The sequence below is a fragment of the Berghia stephanieae genome, chromosome 1, assembly GCF_034508935.2.
Source record: "Berghia stephanieae isolate SIO BIC M18660-M18661 chromosome 1, UCSD_Bste_1.3, whole genome shotgun sequence".
NCBI lineage: Eukaryota > Metazoa > Mollusca > Gastropoda > Nudibranchia > Aeolidiidae > Berghia > Berghia stephanieae.
In genome coordinates this window covers 96,471,481-96,495,962 of record NC_088360.1, presented here as the reverse complement: position 1 = coordinate 96,495,962, position 24,482 = coordinate 96,471,481, and the positions used below count along the sequence as shown (strand labels likewise).

Genomic DNA, 24,482 nt, shown 5'->3' with positions numbered 1-24,482 from the left:
TAGCTAATCAAACAACATCACTGGTCTTCTATATCAACTGTGACATCTGGTGCCATTCTGTCTGGCCCGACGTCATAAAAACGGGACCGCCACCAAAGTTCACGAGACTGAGCACAGGTGTCAAAATATGACATAAGACAATGGTGATTTTGTGGTTTTGAGGAAAATGCTTGACACGGCAAATTCAGCGGAAAATATGAGAAATTCTCAAAATCAGTGTTTGTTTATCAAAAAAAAAATTTGAAAAAGGAGGAATTGTGATGGGGATGGGCGGAGATAAACTACCATTTAGGCGGAAATCCGCCTTTAGGCGGAAGATTCTCAGCCCTGGAAAGCGAGTGTCATTCCAACAAGACCACATTATCCTATTTTGTTGTCGATACGCTGGGAGTTTATATCATTACACAGTGGCCAGTATTGAAACATCACATGGGACATCGTATAAATGCTGTAAAAATTTACTCAACCATAACAACAACAATATGCAATCTGTTATGTCTGGGAAAAAAAATTCACATGCTCGCCAGCCCACAACAAGCCACACTTCAGAAAAGAAAAAAATATTTCATAAATGCCCATAAAGACAAATATTTTAACTGGCAGCTGGCCACCACCAAAAATCTCAACAAAACCCCACAACACGTGTCAACAATATTTACACATTCACACCAACATACATACAGGAACATAAAACATCAAATAAATTTATCATTTTGGATCTGCAGAAGCAACACACAAGATACAGCATAGTAGGCTTTCATAAAAAGATGTGAGAAAATGAAATATACCATAATGCTATTTTATAATTAGGACTACAATAGTCGAGCACTCGTGTAGTTTAACCTCTCACTGTTCTCACTAGATAATGGGATATGTAATCAATTGAACAAAACTTGGTCATTTGGTCACCAAATTCACCCGATGAAGAGTAGAAATGTGAATAATAAATATAGCAATCATAAGGAACAGCAACAAACCATGAAACAAAGATGCAAAACTGACTAATTATATTTTATACTTCCAAATGATATCCAGAGCTGCCAACCCCATCTGATGAGAATGTGTACAATGGGACCTCAAAATGGGGGAGATTTCATAAAAATGGGTACAATCCTGATATCGACGGAAACTAACTATTGTGAAAGTAAGAGGAAGGTTTAATTACATAAAGTCACACTGCACAAGCTCAATTGCAGCAACAATGATTTTCCAAAGACTATAATCCAATCCTTTCAGAATTCTACCTCCCAGCATGAAGATCATAATTGGTCAAAAAATAAATGGTCACCAAGGTTTCTCAATAGGCTAGTAATAATATGAATTAATACTCAAGAAAACTGAAGTGACTCTGTACACTCAAAATGGGTACAATTTTGGGGGAAATGTGTACAAGCGTACAATCGCCGAAAATGCGTACAATTCCGCATTTTTTTCAGTAGGTTGGCAACTCTGGATATCTGCTTAACAGAGAAAAAATAAAAATCAATTAGAAAATATTCTTCTCCAATTGACATGGAAGACAAATATTATCATCAACAGATTCAAAAGTGTGTATGGTTAGTGCCGTAACCAATTTGTACTTACTTATCCAAACCAGCGACCACCTGAGCTCTAGCCCTTCGGTCTTGTGCCATGACGTAGAAGTTAGACGTCTTTTGTAGTTGTGCCAGGTGACTAGAAAGTGTGTTACTGATGCTTGGATTTGGTGGGAGGAATGTGCATCTCAGGTCTTCAAGAGGTTGACATTCAAGCAAGTGGTGTGCTACTGTTTCATTGGGGTGTTGACATAGGGGGCAGGAAGAAATAGCGGTATGTGTTGTGTTCTTAGTTGAAAGATGATGCTTTGCTGGTGTCTTTTGAGCTTTTTTCGGCTATCAGTCTTTACAGGAGTGGAAAAGATTTTACTATCTTAATTAGTTTGACACTCTGACTAGAACTTACCATTCTTTTGTTCTCTTCTCATCTTCTCTATCCTTTCCTTCATGGTTGGGGTGGCTGGAGTGTCAGGGATCACAGACTGGATTGGTGAACTGTGTCTTGAGGAATTTCCAAAGAACTGGAAGGAAATGACAAAGAGAAACCACGTTGCCTTTCCTTACTTGTGACTATTTTACAAAGTAAAATGTTTTTATTCTTGTTTTTAAGGGTTTATGGCGCTTGCAACACATTAAGGTCATATAAGCGCCAGTAAAAAGGAAGAAAATGGGATAGTAAACAGTTCTAGAATTACAATTAAAGCACAAAAGAAAAGGTAAGACAAAGGGGAATTGGTTCAAATAGGGAACAGATGTAGATTCAAAGTCAAAGTCCTTAGCTTGAGATCACCTAAAAGTCTCATCCAGACACAAGCACAGGTCCCAACTAAGAGGAATACACTCAAATGTTTACCAATCATATAATATATGTAAACTAAACATAATACAATGCATAACCAGAGAGATGATTTACAAGGGAAAAAACATCATCTCCCAAAACTCTATAACTATACATTCAACTGTTTTCCTCCCAGCCAAGGAACTCCGGCAAGGATCAGGACAAAACTAAGTAATCTCATTCCAAGACAATGACAGGAAACAATTGGAAAACGGGTATGGGGGGATAGAAGACACAGCACAAAGGGAGGTCAGGATCCCCACAAAGAAAACTGAAGGTCTTCATTTTTTATTATTTCCTTAAAATTTGAACTAATCAATATTCATAAAAATCCAATACAATTTACTATGGGGCATTGATACCCCAAGACCAAATTTCTACTGATATAGCGTATAAAATAAATGCACAAATAACCATGGATGATTGATAGGGCAGTAATAATCGATTCATTCAATTTTTCAAACATGTTTCAATGTGATGTATAGTAATAAGCAAGCTAATAACATTCATAACAAAAATAATAATAGCATTTAAAAAACAAACAAAACAACAAAACTGATAATAATAATAATAATAATAATAATAATAATAATAATAATAATAATAATAATAATAATAATAATAATAATAATAATAATAATAATAATAATAATAATAATAACAACAACAATGAATCCTTGGATGCACAAGAGCAGTATCGAGCCATAGCTAAGGAAGTCAAAAGATCTGTGAAGAAAGACAAGGAAGCATTCATGAACAGACTTGCAGAGAAAGCAGAAGCAGCAGCGACTGGAGGACACATGAGGATCCTTTATCAAACTACCAAGACACTTGCTGGAAAATATGGGAAACCAGAGGTACCAGTCAAAGACAAAGATGGGAAAACTATTTTTGGAAAAGAGGCTCAATCTGAACGATGGAGGGAACATTTCAACTGCCTTCTGAACAGACCACCACCAGACAACCAGCCAGAAATTTTGCCTGCAAGGAATGAGCTACCAATTAGCTGTGATCCACCATCGATAGCAGAGATTGTGGGTGCCATTAACAAGATGAAAAGGGGGAAAGCTGCTGGACCAGACCAGATTCCACCGGAGGCTCTAAAAGTTGATGCGGAAAGAAATGCTGAGGCCCTGCACCCACTATTTGAGAGAATCTGGAATAACGGGATATTCCCAAAGGATTGGAAGGAAGGACATCTTATCAAGCTTCCAAAGAAAGGGGACCTCAGTAATTGTAATAATTATCGAGGCATCACTCTTCTTTCTATCCCAGGAAAGGTTTTCAACCGTATTATTTTAGAGAGAATTAAAAATGCAACAGATGCTAAACTGCGGGACGAACAGGCAGGTTTTCGGAAAAACCGTTCAACCACCGACCAGATTGCCTCTCTGCGAGTCATAGTAGAACAGTCTATAGAATGGAACTCTCCTCTTATTGTCAACTTTCTGGATTACGAGAAGGCTTTCGACAGTATTGACAGAGCAACATTGTGGAAAATTCTGGCACATTATGGACTCCCTGAAAAGATAGTAAACCTCATTAAGGAAATGTATGAAGGATCAAGTTGCAGGGTTGTACATGAAGATCAGCTTACTGACAGCTTTGAAATTAAGACTGGTGTCAAGCAGGGATGCTTGCTCTCACCATTCCTGTTCATCCTTGTCATTGATTGGCTAATGAAGGAAACCTCCAAAGGGAGAAGAAATGGGTTACAGTGGACCCCCTGGACACAGTTGGATGATCTGGATTTTGCAGATGATCTGGCTCTTTTGTCCCACACCCAGGACCAGATGCAAGCAAAAACCACAATTATAAACAGCCTCTCGGAATCAATTGGTCTAAGAATTCACCCTGCAAAGTCAAAGGTCTTGAGGATAGGTACGCGTCAAAGGGAGCAGATCAAAGTAAAAGATCAGGAACTCGAAGATATAGACACTTTCTGCTATCTCGGAAGTATAATTGACAAGGATGGAGGCACGGAAGCAGAGGTGAAAGCACGAATAGGAAAGGCACAGGCTGCATTCACATCTTTGAACAGAGTTTGGAGAACTAAAGATATCTCCCTTCAACTAAAGCTAAGACTTTTCAACTCAAACGTGAAGTCTGTCCTACTGTATGGATGTGAAACTTGGAACGCATCACAGGCATGTATAAGGAGGGTACAGATTTTCGTAAACAGGTGCATGCGTAAGCTACTCAGAATAAAATGGATGGATAGAATAAAAAATGAAGAAGTATGGAAAAGAACACAGCAGAAACCAGTGGGAGAGGATATAGGAAGAAGACGATGGAGGTGGATTGGACACACGCTTAGAAAGAATGACTCAACTATAACAAAGAAAGTATTGGACTGGAACCCTCAGGGCAGAAGATCAAGGGGAAGGCCACGAGGAACATGGAGAAGAATTAAAGAAGCTGATATACAGAGAAGTGGTAAGACCTGGAATGAGATAAAAAAGTTGGCTCAGGATAGAGAAGGATGGAAACTGTTTGTCTGTGGCCTATACCCTGACCCAGGGTGAAAAAGGCAATGATGATGAACAATGAATCCTAATACAATTTATATTATGATGTTTTTTTGTTTTTAAGGGTTTTACGGCGCTTGCAACACATTTAGGTTATATCAGCGCCAGTAAAAAGGAAGAAAATGGGATAGTAAAAAGTTCTAGAATTACAATTAAAGCATCCAAGAAAAAGTAAGACAAAAGGGGAACTGGGAACAAATAGGGATCAGATGTAGACTCCAAGAGCACACCATCAATATTCTTAGTTTGAGATCACCAATAAGTCTCATCTGGACACAAGCACGGCCCCCACTAAGTACACTTATATTATGACTATTGGGCGGAATATTCACTGTAACATTTAAAAAAATGTTTTTCATTATATCGAAAACAATGTACTATTCTATATTCAACTTTTTACTTTTAAGGTTACACAGAATCATTCCAACATGCCAGGGTTGGTTTCCTTATTTGTTCTGATCACAGAATCCCTTTTCTCCCTTTGCTGCTTTGTTGCAATGACAATTCTTTGTGTAATGTGAACATAATGCTTTGACCTAATCTAAATCAAAATGCATAATATGATTTTCATGTGAATCTACGGATCTATCACAATAACTCAAGTTATAAAGCCAGTTTTGTGAACTTATAAAATCACAACCAATAAGACTGACTTTCAAAAGGAAGTTGTGTTACTATGTCAGCAATGCGACACTGGCCTAATAATAATAATCTTTTTTTAAATGGGAAAATACATAATTTTTTTTAAAAGGAAGAAAAAAACAAACAAACAAAAAATAAAAAGTAAACAAGAGTGGTTCCATTTACAATGATTGAGGACATTTTACCAGAGCACTTAGGTACAAAATTTATAATTTCATCTTCACTATAAAAAAAAATTTAAAAAATTGAGCTTTTATATAGCGCAATATCCACTAAATGTGCACAAAGCGCTTTACAAGGAGTCCCTGGCTAACAGCAACATTTAACATTTAGGTCAGTACATGACGCCTGTTAGGCGATGTTACAATATTTTCGGACAGAGACAATGCTGTTAATGGCCAGGTACTCATTTTACACCTGAGTACGATGAGAGAATGTGAGTTAAGAGCCTTCTCCAAGGACTCAACTATGCGCCGAGCGAGACTCGAACCCAGGACCTTCCGACCCGAAAGCGGGTGTCATACCACTAGACCACATAGCCGCACAAGTATTTCTCCTTCTATAGACCAGGGTTGCCAATTCAGTCAGGAGGCAAAAATTTACTGAACTTTAAAGCAAGCACATAGACTATAGACCGACCCCTTTCTGAATTCTTAACTCCAGTAAAAAGACATACGTATTATCCTTTTTTCCCCTGTTTAGCAGGTGATTGGAAAATATAATGACGGTTTATAACATTCTGAATTCCGTATATATACGGAAAATTGACAACCTCGCTTAGACCTCTGATAAAATTACATAAAGAAAACCCGTTGACTCAGACTGGGAAATTATTATTTGGGTCTAGAATTTATACAATGTAATAAGTAAACAAAAGGAAAGTCTTACTGGAGAACTTGAACGCGCTTGTGTATCCAGTGCCAAAATCATAGCAGGCGACCCCCCAGGAGGTGTTGTGTCCTCTGCAAGTTTGAAACGATTTGCCAATTCAATCCGTCTGCGATGTTTTTTATTCCTTTCTGCACTTCTAGCGACTTCCTCATCAAAGTCACAAGGCTGCATAGATTTCATTTTCTGAGAAAGAAAAATGAGCCATACATGCAGAAAAATAAAAAAAATCTTGACTTTTTAAAAAAACATTGAAATTGAAATTAAACTATTTAACATTTCTATGTATATATAGAAAACGATAACATATGAAAAACATAATAAATTTGGAAGGGGCAATATGAAATTTCCCAGAATGTTTTTTTGGGAATAAGATAAAATTTTAAAGAAAAAAATAAAATAAAAAATGATTATTTTTTGTTAAGAATGCAGGTAGCTTATAAATATAGGTACCTTCCATCTTCGATTCTGTTTCAATTTCATAAGTGAATTCTCAGGTTCTTTTTCAACAAGTGCTGTGAAATCAGTCTCTGGCATTTTCTGCTGGTTTCTTTTACAGCTGAAAGCAAACCATCAAGATCAAAAAGGGGTTACAATGTAAGAAATCTCGATTAGTTCATTTGTTTGTTTTAAGAGGTTTTACAGTGCTTGCAGCATTTTAAGGTCATTTCAGTCCCAGTAAAAAGGATTATTGTATATCAGAAATTCAAAGCACAGAATAAAAGGTAAGGCAAAGGGGACTGGTTCCAATAGGGGACAGAAGATTCCAATCTACCAATGTACTTATTTAATTGTTACCTAAAAGTCCCATCCAGGTACAAGCAACGCTACGAAGGAGAAATAATCAAATGCTTAAATGTAGAATTTATTCAAAACTAAAACTATAATAGTACATAACAGAGGAATTATTTACAAGGAAAAACATATCTCTCTCAACCCCCCCCCCCCCCCAATAAACTATACATTTGACTATCTATCTCACAGCTAAGGATCCCTGCAGAACCAGGTATAAACCGAGCAATCCAGTTGCCAAGAGCAATAAAGGAAATCAGATATAGGGGGATAGAAGTAGAAAACACCGCACTTACCCTGGGAGGTCAAAAAAATCACATCCATTTTCCTAGGTTCAACGAATCATTTAATATAAAACGAACGAGTAAACAAATAAAAAAAAAAACGAAAAGAAAAAGGTATGAGACAAGTACCTCTGGCAATGAGTCATTCATTTGTTAGCAAATCTTAATTTACCTCTCTAGCCATGACACAGACACTAATGGAATGCCTTTCTTTTGAGCTTTCAGGTAAGTTCGCTTCAAGCCTTCTTTATACACGACGTGAGTCACATCATCAGTAAAACTTGTTTCCACCTTGGCCCCTAATAATTCCAGCTCTCGACAAACAGCTGCACTTCTGTTATCATTGTTGCTCCTTACTTCCACATAAGCAATAACATCTGGAATTCAGAAGTAAGCAATACTAGTATCAATATAGCCATGCAATGCATGAAGTTGGAAAATATTTTCACTGCTTAACTCACTCAATCCTAACACCGACTATATCCGTAGTTTACCCTCGAGTTACTTTTACTCCATGTCTATTTATTAAATTTTTCTAAGACAAATTATAGGCGTAGTATTAAAGCTAAGGTTTTTAGTTTTTAGTTGATGAAGAAGAATATCTAGGGACATGTTCATTTTTAATGCACTTTTTTTCCAATTTCGGAAAGAAGCAAAAATCTCTAGAATTGAGTGAGTTAAGGATTCAAACCTAGTAAATATGCATGTGAATTAAGTGCTCTACAGATTGAGCTACTTTTAGGATTTATGTTTATAAATTGTTCAAACTAAAAAAATAAACAAAAAAAAAAAAAAAAAAAACCGATTTGGCGATCTCACTTTTATGCAAACCTATGGTCTTATGTCTATGGTTGTTCAGCTTTTGTGGTCTTATTGAGTGACACTCTATTTAACACGCAGTGCCGTTTCTGTCCAAAAAAAAAGTAATTTTAAAATTGTAATTCAGCGAAGCCACTTGATTGAAGTAGACTGATCTTCAGAAATTGTTCAACTAAGCAGCCTTCCAATCAATGAATGCTGTAAGACGTCTTTATAATAGGAATACACAATTAAGACCCTAGATGTGTAGTGATTGTAATAATTGAGTAACTATAACAAAGTGATAAAGTCTTTTTTTCTTTTCAATAGCTTGTGCAAAATGTCGTCTTCCCTTTTGTATAATATTAATGTGAAACATTCAACATTTTATTTAAGCAGGTCTTTATAATCTGATGACTGACTGGAGTGGCTGTCTAACAATAATTAGGATACTGTCAATATCCCTTAGACATCCAACATCAATCCATCTGTTCCATCATAGTTTACAACAAAGAACACAATTTCAACCAAAGCAAACAACATTTTGCATTATTATCATTGGGCAGTGTGGCTCAGTGGTACGATCTTTGCTTTGTACCCAAAAGATCGAGTTTGAATCCCACTGTGCTTTGTGGCCTTGAGCAAGGGTCACCTCGCCCTAGCTCAATTTGCATCGCTGCACAGCAGCTGATGCCTGGGTTATTCCAGTACAGTCTTCCATTGAAATAGACTCTAGAGACAAATTTCCCCTATGGGATGAACAAAGGGGATTTTATTTTTTATTGTTATGCAATGCTCCCAAAATATTCAATTTGTGAAATATAGCATTAGCAAGAAGAGCAAAATTAGTTACCGTGACTCAATGACACTCTTGATTGTGAATCTAACCTACAATAATACCATTAGTATTGCCATAAAAAGAGAGACTCTTGATTGTGAATCTAACCTACAATAATACCATTAGTATTGCCATAAAAAGAGAGACTCTTGATTGTGAATCTAACCTACAATAATACCATTAGTATTGCCATAAAAAGAGAGACTCTTGATTGTGAATCAAACCTACAATAATACCATTAGTATTGCCATAAAAAGAGAGACTCTTGATTGTGAATCTAACCTACAATAATACCATTAGTATTGCCATAAAAAGAGAGACTCTTGATTGTGAATCTAACCTACAATAATACCATTAGTATTGCCATAAGAAGAGAGACTCTTGATTGTGAATCTAACCTACAATAATACCATTAGTATTGCCATAAAAAGAGAGACTCTTGATTGTGAATCTAACCTACGATAATACCATTAGTATTACCATAAAAAGAGAGACTCTTGATTGTGAATCTAACCTACAATAATACCATTAGTATTGCCATAGAAAGAGAGACTCTTGATTGAAAAGAAAAATGTTGAAGTGTAATGAAGCTCTGAAATATATAGTTCCAATTAACCAGCATTTCCCATTGACCAATAGAAATTGTATATAAAAAAATGTCATGGACAGATCATCTGTGCTTCAGTGGCTATGCGGTATGGTGTCTCATCTTGTCAATAAAGTTGGGTGATGTTAAGCATGGTCAGAGGCTGGTTGGGTGATAGTGATCGTGGAATACTCTTGTCTTAATGTTTCATCATTGAGTAAGACACATTAACTCACATCATCCTACTCGACTCAGGTGTGAATGAGTACTGGGTATAGGCAGTGACAGATATTGTAAGAGTGTTAGTGCGAAAATGACTTACATACTTACTTATCCGAAACCAGTGACCACCTGAACTCTAGCCCTTCGGTCGTACGTAAATGACAAAAATGAAAATGTGCTCTATGTAAATGTTCATATTTATTTATATATCTATCTGATCTATTTATCATTTCCATCAAATGCAGCGTGCCTCATAGGCATAATTTCTTATCTATCCAATGCTTAGCGGTGCTTTTGGTATCAGACCCCTTGTAAAACTCTTTGAGGACATCTTTTGGATATTGTGCTATATAAAGATCATATGTTATCTGAGACTTCTTAAGTTTTATCAAGATAAAGGAAGGGAGAACAGATATATTATGAGGATAGAACAAGGCAGTAGACATTTTCCTGCCCTTTGAGGATGGATCTCCACGAAACACATGATGCAACTCACTGATTCAATCTTGTATTTTAAGCATAAAGATGAACTAGATTTTTTTAAAAATATAACACAACAAAGTCAAAAAGATCAGAGCTACAGAATTTTAGTTCACCGTGAACAACATTCATTATTAAAATAAAAGAATATTCAGTAAATTCTCATAATACAACTTATTTCTGGATATTGGAAAAGTATGTGTGGTATATATAACAAATAGATTTCTAATGGATTTAATACACTTCATCACCCAGTTAGCAATACAGGCAGGTGTGCTGTGGGGTATCTCAGTGAATATAACTCAAATTTAACAAATAAAGTTAGGTAGGTCTTAAACATTTGATAAAATACCAGATTGAGGCAGGATATTAAATATTAGGACGATAACATGGACAATAAAAAGAAGAAAATATGCATAAAATGTGATACTTACCTTTTAAGATATTAGCAGGTTCCATAATAATCTTCAAAATCACCTGAACAAAAATATAAGTAAAGGTCTCATAAATAAAGAGATGTGCAAACTGAAAATGTAAATTGTAAGGTAATAATAGAATATATATATATATATATATATATATATATATATATATATATATAATATATATATATATATATATATATATATATATATATATATATATATATATATATATATATATTTATTTGATTTGTGAGCCAGGCTTCATATTACACACACACACTGAACAATAATAGGCTGGAAAGAAAGAAATCACAATGTAAATACCTGGTAGTTGGAAAGCAGATAAAACAGGCATTTGAACAAAGCTTGCCATGAACAAGATGAATTGATAAAAATTACGACATGTTCAAGTTGCAGCACCCAAATTTTAAAAAACTAGAACTAGAAATTGATTTTATCCTTCTATACTATTAAGCCACTCCGGGGTAAAACCACACATTCTTCAATTTAATCTGATTGATCAAAATCATCAGCGAACCCAATTAAGTCTTCATCTTTTGTGTCTGAGTTAAATAGAACTGCCCTTCTATATAGCAAAGTTGATTGCATCCAATAGGAGATGCCCAGCTGGATGCGCAGTTGTGGTGGCGGCAGAAAAACAATAACAAAAGCACATGTGAGAAACCATCCTCTACCCTGTGTCTCTTTCTTTAAAACTTATCTGCAAACAATTCACATGTTTGGTGCTATTTTTAATGTAGTTACAGATCGAAGAAAGGAAAACAAACTTCCTTCGAATTACTTAATCGCTATAGACACATGGCAAACATAACCGAAACCAGCCTCTCTCGGATAATCCGCTGACAGTCATTTCGTCACCCCACTAATCTAAATCTATCTAGTTCTTGGGAAATATTTCATTACAGGCTAGAATCGAATCAGAATGTACGTTTTACTCATTTATCCATAAATCACTATTATATCTACCGCTTATTCTATAGGATTTAAGATCGGCACGGCAGTAAGGAAAGGTTGGGTTACGACCTTAGCTCTGAGTCTAGTTTGCTGTGGTCACAACATGATCAGTTTGCGATAAGTCGAGGTGTGTAAGAAGTGTGGGTTGTGGTGTGCATGTCAACTTTATATTCCCTACTTTTTCATCTGAGTAGATTGTAAAAAGAATTCTGTCCGCTTAAGATGGGCTGTCGACTTGGACAATGAAAAAACAACATAGGATGGTTTCTCTGTGATGAGAACTGATCCTATCTTCTACTTAGTAGCTGAGATTCAAATTCAAGATGACAACAGGGTCTCTGAAAGAGCAGTGGTGCAATACTACTACTATTATTACTACTACAACAACAACGTTTATTGTTATTACTATTCGCTTTCACTTTCACACATACACATACTCTCATACAGAGTCACAGTCACAATCTCAACTGTTTGGTCCAATATAATTTTTAGGCTTTTCATTAAAAAGAAAAATGGACTTTATAGGCAGACTTTTCAAGAAAAAGCATCATCCAGTTTATGGACTCGAGGGATTTTTAAAAGTTTTTGTATGGTACTGTTAGCACAATGGTTCAAAAATCATCTTGTCAGAAAAACAGAGAAAAGAAGAAAATGGATTTTTTCACATCTGCAACCAGTATGCATTTTTGTAGAATTGAATTAAGTATCATATCAATACGCAGAGTGAATAGGCAATACATCCGCCTTAAGATGATAATTTACAATTATTTTTGTTTTAAAATTCAATAATACATATATTTTACAATAAAAATTCATTCTTTAGTTTACCACAACATAATCATGTACAGCGGAGCATGTAATAATTCATTATGCCTTTCAGAGGATTGCCATATCCACAAATTTGCAATCATATTTCTTTAGAAAGTTATATATGTATTTTTAGTATTGAAGAAGATAAGTAAAAAGTTGTGTTTCTTCTTGTGTTTCTCTTACGGAATGAGCGAATAAGCAGATTGTACGTCTATTATTTTTTTAAAATGTGGCTTTGCATATATGGTGCAGAAAATTTACAATTAATGTGTCTAAATGGGAAAGAATTTGATTTAGGATATGTAATGTAATACATGAGATGAGTGTGTGATTATCCAATATGGGCTAAAGTGTCATTGTCTTGCTTATAATATAAAGTTTGCAATTAAAATGGTAAACTAGAAAAGATTCTAATTCGAGAAATGTACTTCTTAGGCAGAACATGCGATTAACCGGTGTAGACTTAAGCACTATAGTCTTGTTTATAATTATCAAGTGTAGAAAGTTTGTGATTATAATTATTTTAAATAATAAAGAATCCGATTTGAGAAATGGTACACAGGGGTAGAATCTGCGATTGACCGGTCCACACTTAAGCATCATAATCTTGTTTATAAAGTGCAGAAACTTTGCAAATAAACGGATAAAATAGAAATTAATTCGATTCGAAAAGGGGAACACAAAGGTAGAATTTGCGAATACCCGGTCATAAGCGTCCTGGTCTTATTTATAAAGTGCATAAACTTTGCAAATAAACGGATAAACCAGAGATTAATTCGATTTGAAAAGTGGAACACTACGGCAAAATTTGCGAATACCCGGTCCAGACATAGGCGTCATGGTCTTGTTTAAATGAAACAATGCAATACAATTTTTAAAAATATATGTTCATTGAGCAATTAAGCTAAATATGTGAAGTTCAAATAGAAGATAACTTGATCCGTGAAATTTTGGATAATTAGTAGTTTTTATTCCCCACCATTTAGATTATGTGATTAATTTTATGATTGAAATACACACTTTATCTCACTAATCAATGTTTTGCAATAAAGGGGAGTGTGTGTGAACCTGAGCAAAGAAATTATTTGAGAGAGATATGTAATCAATGAGTGAAACAGTAAGCCATGACCTGTTTTCTAGATTAAAATGAAGTATTATTCAGGTATTTATCACGCTTTTCAGTTTGTAGTTGAATTCTAGAATGGATTCTTTATAGTTCTCATTGATTGTATGTCAGTATGTCAGTCTTTAGGACACCGATTACCCTAATGCAGCCACAATTTACAATGTGACGGTCACAAGCCCGTTAAACGCAGAGTGGGGTACTGTTGTTTGCAAGTAATGCTATGGTTTTAATAGGATATCTGTCCCCTATTAAAATACATTCCTGTGTTGGATTTTGGATTAAATTCATTTCTTCTTCGGATTTTGGGATATTTAATTTTCATGGATTGTGATTGTGATTTTCAAGACTATTAGATATAGATATTCTTATTCATTTATTCATTTAAAAAAAAAAGTTTTGTTTTGTTTTGAAGCATTTATTATAAGAAATTATAATAATAATAATAAATAATAATAATAATAATAATAATAATAATAATAATAATAATAATATAATAATTATTAAATAATAATAATAATAATAATAATAATAATAATAATAATAATAATAATAATAATAATAATAATAAGTGCATTCAGTGAAATCCCAATCATAGTTGCCAAAATAAAACTGGTGCTAGAATCCCGACTACCTGTCTAAACGAATGTTGTCTGTACGATACATACTAACTACACGTTCAATATATCTGTCATCTGCATTTTTTGCCAAATTGGGACCTAAAATTTGCCAAAAAACCCCCCAAAATTTACCAAGAAATTTGCCAAAAAGACCAAAATTTGCCCAAAAATTTGCAGAGGAGAACTAAGCGTTTCAGTAAAAATTAACACGCGATACAGAAAAAAAATATATATAAAAGACAATTTATTACATTTAAGGAGGCTACATTTATTAATTTACACAATAGCGTTGTTACAAAGATTTTAAAGGATCATTATCCGTAGAGAATAGCTTCCCTTGGTTTGGGCCCAGGCAAAGCTGCAACATTTATCAAGTTTCGCACTTTTTTTTCCCCAAAATTTGCCACGATTTGCCAATTTTGGGAAATTTGCCAAAATTTGCGGATCGCCCTGATATTTGCGGCCGCAAAAAATGCAGATGACAGATATATGCGTTTGGTTTTATGAAATTAAAACAGTAGTCTCACATTTCTTTGATGTTATTTGTGGTTGCATTTGCTTTGAAACTTAAACATTATATTGCGTTACATTGTTTACAAAATAGTTCTGGTACTCGTACTCGTATGCATGTGTAGTCAATGGACCACCGGTCAATCGTGTTCTTTATTATTTTATTATTAATTTTGGCTTGGCATCTTACATACGTGAATTTGACAAGTTGTTATAGATGGTAATTATAACATTAAGTGATTTTATTTTTTACGCCGTTTTAAATGTCTTTCTTGCATTCATTGCTGAGCACCTCCACTTTTCTGTTACTACTGTTACTATTTAAACGATCAGCTGATTTCCTTTTGCTTCCCCTTTCATTAGGCAGTTTAGTGAGCAGCAGCAGTGGCAGTCAAATTTTGACCCAACTCGCCCATTGGAAAGTTGTGACTGGAAATTGCCGTTCGCGTTTTGGGGGGTTCAATTAAAGATGCATAACTTCGTTATAAAGAGGAATATCGCAGATAATTTGGTATCATTATTTTCGCCTTTCAATTTCCTTTTAAATGGTGCCAATTAAGGAAAAATCCATTAATAATTCCAGAAGTTATATGAAGTTAAAATTTGGCAATTTTCAAATGCATTTATTTTTTTATTTACCGCGTGTGTTTTTAAAATTTAAACGCTTGTTTTTAGAATAACATCTAAACTTTATTCATGCCAAATTTCAGGGCTCTATATCGATGCGCAGACACCTTTTAACTCTGCGCCGAAATGCCTTGTTTACATTATCTTCTCATCATGGCTGCCGGGCGATATCGATATTTTAAATTTAGTTATGTATTATTATTATGTTAAATTTAGTCCATAATATTTTCAGTACTATTATTTACTATGTTTTTATTTTGAATACATACTTTCCAACTTTATTTAGGCATTTTATAGTCTTTGTTTTAAAAGTTCGTATATTTCTTCTCTTTGTGAAATCCGATATTAATAATATCGATATTTTAAAAATACCAATTGCTTTAATTTTATTTTATTTTACTTTGCCATCAAGTCATCAAGTTTCTTTCCCATATGTTTAGATATGTTTATCATTTGTATCCATATTTTAAAGGCCTTAGCCTTAATAATTATTATGGTAAAAAGTTCTATTAGTTTTGACACCCCCATACATTAAGAGAGAGAGAGAGAGAGGTGGTGGGGGGGGGGGGGGATAAAATTATATTACTTGTCAGTTCAAATGATGTAATAGCAATTAACCCAAAGTGGTTCAGCAGAATTTTTTAAAGTATTAAAAGCCAGAACTTTCCTTCTAATTATAAAAGGGAATCTGTTTCAATTTATTTGAACTTTTTCAATCTACCATTTTATTTATATGCAATTAAATTGCCATAGGTAAAAATAAACTCATTATGTCATTACACAACATGTTTATATCTTTTCATTTAAATACTCTCAAACCCTTTTTTATTTTCTATGTATTAATTAAAAGAGGGTAATTATTTGCAATTGTTTCAGTGAGATATTTGGGATAAATCGAAAAGCGATAGAGCAAATTCTTTCTTACGCCTAGCCGAGTTTTTGATTATGTAACATTTGCGTCATATTATGTAATAATGTGTTAATTTGAAATGTTTATCTTCCTCTTTATTGATGTAAATGCATTGTCCTCGATAAGACGAATATTTTGGTATACAATATATGATAAGAACTCCATATTGACTGTTTTAAACCATTTTTTATTAACATCACGCGTTTTCGGTCACAACTTTGCAATGGTAATTTTGGGGTAAAAATCGGTCTGAAATTTCAGACTGTGAACTGCCGTAACTACATTTCTAATCAAGATAGAAACAAATTCAAACTGTTTTGTAATCTGTGTTGCCAGCTCTTTCATATATGACATTGGTTTCAAGTGTGTGAGGTGCATTTAGAATTTCTATTAAACTCCCTACTTTAATTTCGCGGACTTTTTTCAGAAGGAGGCGTGGGCGTGGCTGTTAAAGTGACAATAATCTACTCATTTTATTTGGTATTAGTGTTAGGCATTCTGTTTCAAAAACTTCTTGGTATGTTGCTCCTTCAACTTCAACAGCCAATTCAATAATGAAAATTCTTGTGTGGCCCTGACCGCCTGACCGGTACTGCCATTAGAGTATTTCAATATTGCAAGTGATGGCAAACGTTATGTGTAATCAGATTATAGTATCTTTAGTTAGGGTTGAGGAAGGAGATCTCCCCCCCCCCCCCAAACCCCATCCCCGATAAAAGGGGGGGGGGGGGGGGGGGTTCGAGGAGATCCCCCCAACTAAAAAAAAAATCACCCCTTTAAGGCGTGCTGTGAAACAACAAAAGTCCTTTCGTTATTGCATTTGCGTTTATCACTTTTAAAATCTTTCAAAAAATGATAATATAATTTGCTGTTGTCACTTTGACTTTGATCACTATTTGACTATTTGTGTCTCATGCCAATTTTGTACCTTTACTTTAGGGCCATTCCATGTCAAGTGGACCAAATTTTCGGAAATTGGGAACCACACCCCTTTTGATTTTCTTCAAACTTGGCTCAATTGAAGATACTTATGAGACAGGAAGAAATCCAAAATTTCAGTTCAGAATATGGATATTTGAATTTTTTACAATTTTTAGAAATTTTGTCTCAAAACGCGTCAAAAACAGATTTGCTCGTGGGTCCATTTTTGAGAGGCTATAACTTTTTTATTAATCAAGCTAACTCTTTCAAATTTGGTAATCCTGTACAACTTTTAGCATAGATTACAATTATTTGAAGGAAAATTAAAATATTTATCAACTTTTGGAGTTATCTGCCCTTCAATATGGCTCCCCGTGCTGTTCGGCAAAATAATGAATTTTTTCAATATTTTTTTCATGACTTTAATGTTTCATTTTTGGTCATTGATGATTTGTATATCAATGAATAACATATGGTCCAACATAATTTTGCAAAAATATGGGTCTGGTATTATAATATTTCGAACAACAGCGCATAGCGTAATGCAACGTTCACCAAAATCGCAAATTTTTGTCAACTTCAAGGCTCAAAACGGTCAAAGATGTCGGCTGGGATTTTTTTCAAAATTTGATATATTGTGCAGATACACTATTTCTATAAGCATATGGAAGCTTTCCTTGTATTTTTAGGTGCTTCGTGGTAAAAATCACCTGCAAAGAACCTAAGTATCTCAATCTTAAGTTACAAAGGGGCATAACTCAATAAATTGTTTAAACCCCCAAAATCAACTTATATTACAGTATACTGATAATAATAAAAGTTTAAAATATTTGGCTTATGACAAACTCTTAGAAGAAAATAAATTCAATGCTTTCAGTTTATTAATTTTTGAAAAAAGTGCGAAATAATGCATTAACAGTTCAATAATTGTAGACTACATCAGGGATGCCACCAGGCAAATTTAAAAAAGCCTGAAAACTTGGGCGGACGAGATACAAATCAACGTCAAGGGCTTTGTAGGGATTTGAAAAATATCAAATATGGAATATTGTTTCAGTACTTATTATTGCAATTGAGAGCAAATAACACACAAAAGAAAGGAGAGTTAACAGTTTTCAAATTGATAAAATAAGGTGCTAAAAACAAAATTAATATCAATAGCTATCAGGGGTGAGAATGACTGGTCACATAAAAGGAGAAAATTTTTCATTGTGAAGATCATGACCCACCCATGCAACTATAACCTATACATTTAAACTTCACTCAAATTCACTGAGATTCGATCCAAAATTTGTCTCGCAGCAATTTCTGACACGACTCGGAGAATTTCAAAAGTTGAAAGTGTAATTAAATTTGGGGGTTGTAGTAGGGATGATGATGGTGGTGGTTGTAGTAGTAGTGGTGGTAGGATGATGTGGTAGGATTATAGTAGTACTGGTCGTATGGATGATTGTATGGTGGTGGTTGTAGTAGCTGTGGTAGGAATGATGATGTAGTGGTAGTTGTTAGTATGTAGTTGTAGTAGTAGTAGTAGTAGTAGTAGTAGTAGTAGTAGTAGTAGTAGTAGTAGTAGTAGTAGTAGTAGTAGTAGTAGTAGTGATCTTAGAGATGATGTGATGGTGGTTGTAGTAGTGGTGGTAGGGATGATGATGTGGTGGTGGTTGTAGTAGTGGTGGTCTTTTAGAGATAATTGTGTGGTGGTGGTTGTAATAGTTGTGGTAGGAATGACGATGTGCTGGTAGTTGTAGTAGTACTGGTGGTAGGGATGATGATGTGGTGGTGGTTGTAATAGTAGTGGTGGTAGAGATGATGTAGTGGTTTTGGTGAGTGTTTTTTTTTTCAGTGATAATAATAGCAATTTGTCAAAAGGAGGATAATGTCTCCGTCTATCGGTCAAACGCAAGCAAAGTGTAAAAATAACAGGAACATAGTTTTGTATTGGTATTATGTAATATTATTACTATTACTAGTATAAATCCATTCTTATCATTAAACATAAATTTAGTTCTTGTAAAGATTTAATGGATGGTAGAGGAGAGAGAGAGAGAGAGAGAGATGAGAGAGAGAGAGAAGAGAGGTAGAGAGAGAGAGGAGATGAGAGAGAGAGAGAGAGAAGAGAGAGAGAGAGAGAGAGAGAGAGAGAGAAGAAAAGAAAAAGATGAGATAGATTGCGTATCATGTAAACTGAAGAAAATGATAAATAAGTGTGATTATGACGATGATCATAGTATGATAAGTGATGATAGCAGAATTATGTACTACGTTAGAGAGCGAGAGTAGAGAGAGACAAGGAGGAGAGAAATGAGAGAGAGAGACTTGTGAGAGACAGAACTGAGACAATGAGAGAGAGAGAAGAGATGAGACAGAAAGAAAGATGCAGGAGAGATGAGTGAGAATATGAGAGATTGAGAGTTTAGAGAGATTTGAAGAAGAGAGATGAGAGAGAGCGTAGAAATGAGAGCAGGGAGCAATATGAGAGAGAAGAGAGACATAGAGAATGCAAGAGGACGTCAAGATTGGAGTAAGAGAGATTTAGCATGAGATACAATATTGAGAGGAAAATAGAGAATGATGAAGAAGAGACGGAGATGACGCCACTTCAATATGGACTCCCCGGGTCGGCAAAAAATGAGAATTTTGAATATGTCATGATTAAGTATCGATTTGGTCATGAGATTGTATAAGTCAGAGAGAATAACATATGGTCCCCCCTCAACATAATTGCAATCAAATAACATGGTCGTCTGTGTCAATTGTACATTGTGCAAATTCAGTCGCCGACGTCATAAACGGAACGTCCCCTAAAATTCGCAGATATTGCATGTGTCAACTTAAGGCTCATAATGGTGATTTTGTGGCTTTGGGAATTGTTTGACACGAAATTCAGGAAAATTTCTGAGAAATTTCAGAAATCACTTTTTATATCAATGAATTTTTTTTTTAAAGGAGGAAATGTGATGCATGGCAAGAATAATACCATTTATTTCAAATTGCGGCGGTGAAGCCCAAAATTGTTAACCCGCGAAAAGTCGGCTCAAATCTCGATTTTTTTCTTCTTTAAAAAAAATTTTTAAATTTTTTTGGAATAGTGACGACAGACAAACGAAGTTGGATAAATAACGGCTTTTGTTATAATGAAAAAACGGAATATGGCTAAAACGTGAATAAGTAGATCCTTACATACTCATTCAGATATATCAGGGTGGCATCAATGAAAAAAAATATCCAGCCCCTTTAGATTTATCATTTTGTGTGTTGGAATGTTCTCCAGTTAAAAATAGCTTGTAGAAAAAGTGAGAAAGTTAAAGAAGGAGAAAGGACGTATTGCCGAATCCGATTCTAAAAGAGGTAAAAGAATAGCAAATGGGATTAAATTGATTAAAGGAAAGGTAATTTAATTTTTATAACAACAATGAATATTCGTGGCTGTGTCCTGGAAAGAAAGACTGTTTCAGTCACAATTGATGGGGAAAAATCTAAAGTGCAAAAGCGTTTGATACTTGTTAATTTGAATGAACTACATGCTGAATGGTTTAAAGGATTACACAATATGATATTGGTTTATCAAAATTCTGTGAACTTAGGCCCAAATGGTATATTACTGTAGGACCAAAAGGAACGCATTCAGCTTTTGTTAGTGAAATTCCTCAAAATTCAAAACTAATCATATTAGCTATTCCTCTGGATACATTTTACTAATCTGAATAATTACGTAAAATAGTGTGCAATATTGAAAATCTAGAATGTATGGTTCATCGTTGTGAAAATTCTCCTGGAACAGACAATCTTAAAGCATTTCTTAATAATCTCTATTCTCAAAAAATGATCTTGATCACGGTGATATTCTTACACTCAAACAGTCGTGCATACTGACAAAGCTACTTTATTAATACTAGAAGATACTGTTGAAAATATTACTGAAAAAATCTGCAAAACAATTCATTACCTTAAAAATACACGACATCGTTTTATTGCAGAGTCTCAAGCTGCATGTCTAAACCATGTGAAAGACACCCTGAGTGATAATACTGTAGCCATAGTTCTATTACTATTAGATTTTGCTGAAAGTTATTCTTTTATCATTCAAGATACTGTCCAACGACGTCATTGGGACAATACACAATTGACACCTCATCCTTTTGTTCTATTACAGGGAGAATGGAAAATTAAATCACATTAGTTTTTGTATCGCTAGTGACTATTTATCACATAACATTGCACCAGTGCACACATTTTTATAAGACTCATAGTGGGACATTTGAAGTCATCTCTCCCTAGCACAAAAATAAAGTGATTAACTTCAGTGATGGAGCAGCATCACAATATAAAAACTACAAAACTTTTCAAACCTATGTCATCATCATGAAGATTTTGGATTGCATGCGGAATGTCACTTTTTTGCAACAATCCATGGGGAAATCGCCTTGTGATGGAATTAGGGGAACTGTGAAACAGTTAGCACCTTGAACAAGTCTACAAGCTCTATATGACAACCAGATCTTATGTTCAAAACAACTTTATGAATGGTGCTCCAGCTACATACATGGCATAAGATCGCATATGAGACTTCTGAAGAAGTGGAAGCTAATTCTATAACCCCACTACATGTTTTGAATCAGCACAGAGAATTCTTGGAACACAGAGTCATCAGAGTTGTTTTAGACCAATATCTATATTAAAAAAATTTCTTTTAGTAGAATTTCTGTGGATCATGGCCCTAGCAATTCATTTCTAGATATGAATATGAGTGAGGGTGTCAACCAGATTTCTTTTCGAGTAGGCATGTATGCAGCAGCGATTTATGATCAGGAATGAAAGTGGAATATAGTAACTGTAGCTGACCTCTGAGGAAAATTCTGATGGTCTGATCAAATTCATGCATCCTGCAGTCACATCTATATTGGCCACAAAATGAAAGAAATGCTTTCAGATTGTCTGTTGCACATTTTTCAGGACAAGGTATATATTCTGGATTTCCAATATTACACACAATTTTATTTAATTATTCAGATTAATGAATTTATCCCTAGGAACAGCTATATATGATTAATTTTGAATTTTGATTTATTTCACAAACACAAACTGAATGCAATCCTTATGGTCCTACAGTACCATTGGGTCTAAGTTCACAGAATGTTGATAAACTAATATCATATCGATGGTAGGAACTTTTCAAAACATTCAGCATGTAGTTCATTCAAATTAACAAGTATCAAACGCTTTTGCACTTTAGGTTTTTCCCCATCAATTGTGAATGAAACACAGTTGTTCTTTCCAGGACACAGTCGGAAATATTCATTGTTGTTATATAAATTAAATTACCTTTCCTTTAATCCCATTTGCTTTTCTTTTACCTCTTTTAGAATCGGGTTCGGCAAAAAGTCCTTTCTCCTTTTTTAACTTTCTCACTTTTTTACATTTCATTTTTAACTGGAGAACATTCCAACACACAAAATGTTAAATCTAAAGGAGCTGGATATTTTTTTTCATCGATGCCACCCTGATATATCTGAATGAATGTGTAGTCTACAATTATTGAACAGTTAATGCATTATAATAAACTGAAAGCATTGAATTTATTTTCTTTTAACAGTTTGTCATAAGCCAAATATTTTAAGCTTTTTTTTATTATCAGTATAGTGTAATATAAGTTGATTTCGGGGGTTTAAACAATTTATTGAGTTATGCCCCTTTGTAACCTAAGATTGAGATACTTAGGTTCTTTGGAGGTGATTTTTACCACGAAGCACCTAAAAATACAAGGAAATCCATGTGCTTATAGAAATAGTGTATCTGCACAATATATCAAATTTTGAAAAAAATCCCAGCCGACATCTTTGACCGTTTTGAGCCTTTAAGTTGACAAAAATTTGCGATTTTGGTGAACGTTGCATTACGCAAGCGCTGTTGTTCGAAATATTATCGTACCAGACAAATATTTTTGCTATATTATGTTGGACCATGTTATTTATTGATATAAAAATCATCAATGACCAAAAATGAAACATAAAAGTCATGAAAAAAAATATTGAAAAAATTCATTTTTTTTGTCGAACAGCACGGGGAGCCATCTTCAAGGGCAGATAACTCCAAAAAATGATAAATATTTTCATTTTCTTTTAAATAATTGTAATCTATGCTAAAAGTTGTACAGGATTACCAAATTTGAAAGAGTTAGCTTGATTAATAAAAAAGTTATAGCCTCTCAAAAATGGACCCATGAACAAATCTGGTTTTGACGCGTTTTGAGACAAAATTTCAAAAAATTGTAAAAAATTCAAATATCTATATTCTGAACTGAAAATTTGGTTTTCTTCATATCTCATAAGTATCTTCAATTGAGCCCAGTTTGAGGAAAATCAAAAGGGGTGTGGTTCCCACCCTTGGTCCACTTGAACTTGACGTGGAATGGGGGAGACCTTCTGAAAAATCATTTATCACTGTACTTGTAATCGATATACATCGACAATCACTAAAAAACAACAACTACTGAACAGCATGTGCTCTTTAATCTTGATTTTGAAACATTGAAACATATCTTCCCAACTTCATCAGTCAGTACCTTATCATTCATTGATTCATTATTATCGCCTTCTGTAGAGACAAACAAAGACCGATTAATCATGTGATTTCTACCTGCTGGTCAAATCAAGGGGACAAGTTATGCTTCTCTAACCTGCTAACAAACAGCAGCTTCAATCTGTGTGAAATGAGAAGAATTCAAAATGAAAATAAAAGTGGAATTGTAACATTGTATTACTTGTGAAACTTTTTCGCATTCATTTCTACTTGAAAAACGTTGTCAAAAATCCCGCAACAATTCCTGGGAACAGTTTAAATCTTCAATCGTAAAAGAGTTGCCCGAGAAGAAAAATATCGATATCTTTCATAGTGAGATTTCGATTAAATCGAAAAAACATTTAGAGCAGTAAAGTTAGGTGCCCCAAACGTAAACAATAACAAGTTGCTAGTGATTTCCGTTAGGGACCGGAATAATTTACGCACAATATAGGTCTCCCAATTTTGTAGTTTGAGTTGTAGGCAATACACTTTCAGTATTGAAAATATGTTTACATAAAATCTAACAGTTGCAGAAATAATAATATAAGGCTAAATTATTATGAAAATCA

At 34.4% G+C, this 24,482-nt stretch overlaps 1 protein-coding gene across 3 annotated transcripts in view; it reads right to left on the bottom strand.

Annotated features, from left to right (window-relative positions):
* The window catches only part of LOC144962463 (microcephalin-like), a 51,649-nt gene extending 27,452 nt beyond the window's left edge, over positions 1-24,197 (bottom strand). The window contains exons 1-6 of one of the 3 annotated variants that reach the window (XM_078895425.1): positions 24,113-24,197; positions 10,866-10,908; positions 7,680-7,884; positions 6,885-6,990; positions 6,432-6,617; positions 1,942-2,056 (exon numbers count right to left, since the gene is read on the bottom strand). In XM_078895425.1, coding sequence (XP_078751551.1) covers positions 1,942-2,056; positions 6,432-6,617; positions 6,885-6,990; positions 7,680-7,884; positions 10,866-10,890 — 637 coding nt within the window. In that variant the 5' untranslated portion in view covers positions 10,891-10,908; positions 24,113-24,197. Of the gene's footprint in view, positions 1-1,941; positions 2,057-6,431; positions 6,618-6,884; positions 6,991-7,679; positions 7,885-10,865; positions 10,909-23,988 lie in introns of all 3 variants that reach the window. The other 2 variants (XM_078895427.1, XM_078895426.1) reach the window with 2 other exon arrangements.
* Positions 24,198-24,482: the final 285 nt, after the last annotated feature.